Here is a 6,694-nt window from a genome sequence, read left to right as displayed (position 1 = left end):
AAAGTAAATGTTCTTTCTAGTGCAGGAGGTGTGAGACAGATAGGCCCCACGCTGGTGGTATCGTGTAAACCAATAGGACTGTAATAGCTGGAGCCAGCGATCCATTAGCATTCCCACTCATCTTAATGGGAGTTGATCCACTCCACAACCAACAAACCATCCCGCCCGTGCATGAACTGAAAGAAAGCAGTCAGGAAAACTTCAAGTGAATTTCATTCCAAACAACAATCTCCTCAAGAAGAAAAAAAAGACGAACTAAAGACGAACAGACTGCTGAACTTTTCCCTTTGTGTTTCTCAAAGGAAAGTCATACAAGTTTCGACCAACACGAGAGAGACTAAATGAAGACAAAATGTTCAACTGCCCCCTTTAAGTAATGAAATCATGAGAGATTAAAACGTACTGTTTCTCGCTGTCTGTGTTTTTGAACTGTTTGTTTTCTGCTTATTCTTTGTCATAAAAACTATTTTTACCTGATATTTGTAAAGCTTTGCTTTAAATCATCTGTAAGTAATGATGCAACTCCAAAGCAATGTTTTAAATGTTCTTTTTTGTCATAAGTTTTTCAGATGTACATATAAAAGCCATGTAGTGTAAAAGCTTTTGGAAGAAATAATTTAGTGCATTAGTTACGCATATTTCCTTAAAATATATACGCCCCAAAATGTATTTGGACATTTAAGATGAATTTACAAGCGTAGGAATGTTACAACACTAGATAGCAAAATAACAAATCAAATTCTGTATTTTACAGAAAGCAACAGAAACTATAAATATCATCACATACAATACTTGGATGGATACTCGTTGTCAAACGGACTTCATGCAGTCATATAGAAATGATCTTCGGTTAAAAGCTTGATCTAAGAAAATCGATGTTGTGCATGTAATAATGCAAATACATTTATAATTCATACTCAGTCTGGCAAACAGGTGTCCAAATACTTTTTGGGACCAAAGCAAATGAAAGGAATACTAATCTTGACTTTGGATCTATTTCAGTTTGAACTCACAGATTGTGCAAACGTTCCTTCCGACACGTTTCCTCTGCGTTCAGAGGTTGTAATCGCAGTTGTCTTGTCACTCAGAACATTCCAGTCAGTTGATATTTCAGGTCTTGCTGGAGCGTTGGTTTGAAGGGAGGGTTTGGTCTGTTAGGGGTAAGTGGCATCTGTCACTTTGTCCCTGCGCATGCTGCTCTCTGGATGAATCTCCTCATAAAGGTCTGGACTGCGAGGCCGGCTGGGAAAACAATGCTGACATCAGCACCGACTGACAGCATAATAGAACTTTATGTTTTAACACTAGCATGTTTCCCCTCGAATGAATTTACAATGACAAATGATTGATGTGGAAATTCATGGTGCTTAAGACTAATTTTGCAGTTAAATGTCATGTGCTGCCAAAAACACCACCAGTGCTTGTCTTACCAGTACTGAATACTGTGAAGTGTACCCTTTATACTGCCTACAATTTTAAAACACATTACATTACATTTACATTTCTGCATTTCGGAAACACTTTTTCCCGAAGCAACTTAAGTATGCTGTGTATATATTTTATCAGCGTGTGTGTTCCCTATAAACAAACCCACAACCTTTGTGTTTCTCTACCAATTGAGCTATATTATGGCATTATATTATTATAATCATGTTACATTGTTGAAAATAAAACAATTATATTGCATTTTTAATTGTTTTGTGTAAAACAGTCTTTTATTCATATTATATTATTTGACATCCCTATCAAACAAAAATGCAAATAAGATCTCAGCTGGTTATTGTATCTAATTGCATTGTATATGAAAGATCCAACTGGGCAACAATAGAAGCAAAGGGGCAATAATGTGCACATAGATGAAAAGTTTACTTAACACAGTACACATAACTATTATATTTTTTGTATAAATTGAAGCATTTTTGCATAGAAATACATACATACTACAGTATATATACTACATACTGCAAAAATAATGGGTATCATGTTTGTATGCAACTACATATTTATACTCCTTAAATATACTCTATACTATTTTTCGAGTCAGTCTGAGTGTTTAAGTATCACACTTAAAGTTAAGCAATAATATTTTTAGATATATAGAATACATATTTTTTTATGCATATTTGCTGTGAAATGTCAACACAGAGAGCTCCAAATTTAATCTTAACATGAACTAAAATCAACTCAATTCAACTGATGGTAATTGGCAGGTGATTAAATTAGAGTAAATGCCATCTATTTTTCCGAGCACAAATTTAATGGCGCTTTAATGAGCGTACGGAACCTGCCAGAATAAAAGTGATGAATTACGAGGCTCTGTCAGTAATTATCTCAGCTCCTGTTGGTTCAACTTTATGAATTCATGATGGATTGATCGGTTCTCGCACCATCACCGCCTCCTACATTTCTGCCCATCCTTCTCTCCTCTGCTAAAGAAAGGTAAACAAAAACAGACATTTTATAATATAAGAAATACAACAAATACTTTTTTGTTGTAGTCAATGGTGGCAAAGAACTGTTTGGTTACAAGCATTCTTCCAAATATCTTTCTCTGTGTTCATCAGAACAAAGAAACGTATACAGATTTGGAACAACACGAGGGTGAGTAAATGATAACATAATTTAAATTTTTAGGTGAACTGTCCCTTTAACAAACCACTTTGACTGCATATTTTAAAACACACCATTATCATAGAAACAATATCTTTTTGGCATTTGAATGGGTTTAGATCTACACCATCACATTTCAGATATATGAAATGCAAATTCATGTGGGTCATATTGCACTCGTGTTACTGTCATTTGTCAATCATTTGACAGGAAAAGAAACACTTTTAACATCAGTGAGCAGATGTTAGTGCCACGCTGGGATTCTTAAGATCAGAAAGTCTGTGCTGACCACTAATGAGGGTACAAGATCTTCATCTTCATGGGGATGCACAAAATAAGATGTTCAGGATTATGCACAAAATAAGAGATCACTACAGGTAAAAGCAAGTTTGTACCAGCATTATTACATCAGAAAACTTGGCAAAACATCACCTCTGATAATAGCTTGGTCTCAACATTGTCCCTATTTACTTCAATGCACAATTCTTAGCTTACTGTGCGCAACTCATTTTCATTAAGATGTTAAAATGTCCATGCAAAGATATTATAACTTACCCTACTTTCCATTTTGGATTCAATCATCAAGTCCTCCAAGTTTTACATCCTCACCTCTTCAACCGCATGTCTAGAGACTGAACACACTGTTTCTCATGAAAAAAACCCTTCTCATTAGGGAAGTGAAATATTTTTTTTACAATTTCAACATTGTAAAAAGTGATAGTTCACCCGAAAAAAAGAATTCTGAAGAATGTTGTTAACTGGCCCCCATTGACTTGCATTGGTTTTGTGTCAATATACAATCGAAGTGAATGGGGGCCAGTGCTGTTCGGTTACCAACTTTCTTCAAAATACCTTCTTTTGTGTTCTGCGGGAGTAAAAAAGTCATAAAGGTTTGAAATGACAAGAGGGCGAGGAAATAATGAGAGAATTTTTATTTTTGGGTGAACTACCACTTTAATAGTACTGTACTTAATGTAACTCTTATCTGACTGTATACTGCCATCTATCGGCTGGTTTACGTTACTACTGGCATTTCAGATGGCAACACTAAATTGAAACAAATTACAAACAACCAATTTACAACAAATGATTTTATTTCAAAAACGTGTGACGAAAACACTCGTAGACATAAGAACTTCAATTCAAACACAATTCAATTTCGTGTCTTTACTGCACACCAGCATGATCTAATGAAAAGCAGGTAACAAATCAAATTCCTAAATTTGGATAAAATGAACTTGGTCAAAATCATTTACATCATTTCAAACCTCTTTTTTTAAACCAAGTTATTCACCGAGATGAGAACTAAAACAAGAAAAAGAACCGTGAGGCCGTCAACACCCCCTGAATTCAACACCAGATCCTAAAAATCACTCCAGATGGATTTTTCTCTCCTGTGTTTGCAGATTAGCTCACAGACATCTTATTTCCATTCTCGACTACTTTTCTCTTCTTCTCCTCCAAAACAGGTTTGAAAACATTGGCTCTGTAAAACTTCAGCTCTCTAATGCTCTCTTGGATGTCCTCCAACGCTCTGGAAATCCAAACAGACAGCATTTTCTGACCAGACAAACAGCTCTTATAAAACACATCAGAAGAACCTTTTTAATGCAAAAGCGCATTTAAAATAAATGCATACCTATGAGATGCTTTTTTCTGTGGCGTGAGCTTGAACTCTTCAGGATACCATCGTCTAGGCAACAGGAAGAGAGAACCCCAAGAAGAATTACAATTTAAAATGAATCACAAGTCGCATAATCATTCAAATGAGCTGAGAAGTCCTGCGGTGCTGGGTAAGTCACAGTGTGTCGGCTCTAATTAAGTTTTATGTTCTGTTCATTTAAAAACAGTCGCAACGTTTCATGCAGCGACACGTCTGCGGCTACAGCGGTCGATAGGTCATCAGATTACACCGAGAGGAACATTCGGCACATGCCCCGTTGACCCCCAGCACTGCACCTGCGTCACGTACCTGCACAACTCTTTAATTGTGCTCACGTCTATAATGCGATAATGCAGGTGTCGCATGAACTGAGTCATGTACTTATCCAAAAACTTCTTATCCGCATGGACAGAGTTCCCTGTGGATGAAGAACCACACAACATATTTATCTTATATTTTTCCTTTTTTTAATGTTTTAAACTAAACCATCATTACCGATAGCGTCGTGTCATTGGTTACCTGCGAGAGGACACTGGCCAGGTGGCGTGTGCTGGCGAATGAAGGACAGGAACTCATACTCCGCTTGCTGAAGAGTGATGTCACTGTCTCTCACGGCCCGAGTCAATCCTGACTGACGCAGCAAATAAAAATAATCAGACAACACGTACCAGAAAGAGAGGGGAATTGTTAAGGCAAACACCTGGCAGGTAACAATCTGTGCTTACCTCGCCATGATGCTCTTTGCACCAGTCTGACATGCTGTCAAGCAGCTCATCTGGTTGATTTATTATCAAATTAGGGCCCTATGGTGGCAACATTAAAGATTAACGTTCTGCAGCAAAACTCCTTTTGAAATCCGCTCAAGTGAACCAAAGGGAAAGGTTATTTAATACAAATCACCCACCTCTGCAACGATGTTCAGGTCCGAGTCGGTAATGATACAAGCCATCTCAATAATATGGTCCTTATCGATGTCCAGCCCTGTCATCTGAGACAGAAAGTACATCAGCAATGAAGTGTAACAGAGTAAAACAGTACATCCCAGAACTGCACAATCACTGTGCAGATGGAATCAGCTGTGCATGTAAAACCAACTAAATAAATAAATATATATTATATATAAATATATATAGTATATATTATATATATTATAAAAATATGTAGGATGGTTTCAAACTAGTTTCCTTAAACACATTGTAAATGCCGTATAATCACCTGACAACTAGTGAATGTTAATATATTCTGGTGATTGACAAAATAATAGATCGAGCTGGATGACATGTCATACTCAAAGACCAAATGACCACAGGCCTGAATAAACCTATGCTAACTCATCCAGCTATAAAAAAAAAATTAATCCTTTATCTCGTTGATTTGTTCTTTGCTATATATCTGGTCTGATGTTAATTTCTTTCAGAAATCAATGACATTTAACAATGCATAGACTTTAGAAGGTAACGTTAAACGTGTAAACACTGCAAAAACTATTACGTATACATCCTGCTATATGTATATAAAACAGCACAGATATGAACGTTGTGGAGAGATTAAACAAAATCCACATCCTCGTCTGACATCAAAAGTCTAATTTACTTTTATCTTGAGATTTTGTTTAACGTACCTCCAAATCCACCCAGACCATCCGCTGCGCCATGAGCTTTGACATCTGCCTGCTGTCTGATCGCTTTGACATCTTCCTGCTGTCTGATCGCTTTGACATCAAGCCTCTGGAGAGTACAGAGGCACATGGACTGAAGAGCGAGAAGCTGTGGGCAGATGACACGGGTGGGTATCGTCTGACCCGCTGTGATGACACGCAGGATCGAGTCAGGAGTCTGAAACCAGTAAAACAAGCCGCGCTCGACATGTGCGCCCGCATACTGCCGTCTTCCGAGCGCGAGTGTCGTAAAAGACAGGGACGGACGACAGGCACGTCAGAAGTGAACGTAAGGGAAAAAAAGAGTACGCGCTTCCTTACGTGTTATTTACCTGGGTTGTTAGTAATCTATAGTGATTACTGAATTTAATTTATTAATTTGATTATTAATAATAATATCATTATAATAATGATATTATAATTTAATTACCCATCATCTCTCTGGAATACTTAAATGGTCAGTCGCGACTTTTTGAGGTTATTGACGATAACTACAGCGATAAAACCGCTCATTCAGGTACCGCGATTCATTTTGACCGGCACTACTTATATGGTTAATGTATCCCTCCACGGCGCCTTTGATTTGTTACATGGCTAATAAAATATAAAATATAGTGTCCAATTATTATTTTTATTTTTAAATATGTATTAATTATAATGACATCCAGCCGGTTGTTACCGCAAAATAAACCCCAACATGGTATCCACCTGGACTTTATTGTTCATTATCTTTTACATAATATTGTTGTATATATATATATATA

At 36.9% G+C, this 6,694-nt stretch overlaps 1 protein-coding gene across 1 annotated transcript; it reads right to left on the bottom strand.

The window, feature by feature from the left end:
• Positions 1-3,636: 3,636 nt before the first annotated feature.
• smfn (small fragment nuclease) lies at positions 3,637-6,169 on the bottom strand. Its single transcript, XM_057321333.1, has 7 exons — positions 5,895-6,169; positions 5,178-5,261; positions 4,999-5,076; positions 4,793-4,904; positions 4,583-4,691; positions 4,250-4,303; positions 3,637-4,144 (listed from the first exon to the last, which is right to left on the bottom strand). The coding sequence occupies exons 1-7, from the start codon at positions 6,150-6,152 to the stop codon at positions 4,018-4,020; spliced, it is 822 nt and encodes a 273-aa protein (XP_057177316.1). The 5' UTR covers positions 6,153-6,169; the 3' UTR covers positions 3,637-4,017.
• Between the last annotated feature and the right edge of the window lie 525 nt (positions 6,170-6,694).

This window comes from Triplophysa rosa, linkage group LG22 (assembly GCF_024868665.1).
Source record: "Triplophysa rosa linkage group LG22, Trosa_1v2, whole genome shotgun sequence".
NCBI lineage: Eukaryota > Metazoa > Chordata > Actinopteri > Cypriniformes > Nemacheilidae > Triplophysa > Triplophysa rosa.
This window is presented reverse-complemented; position numbering and strand designations above follow the sequence as displayed.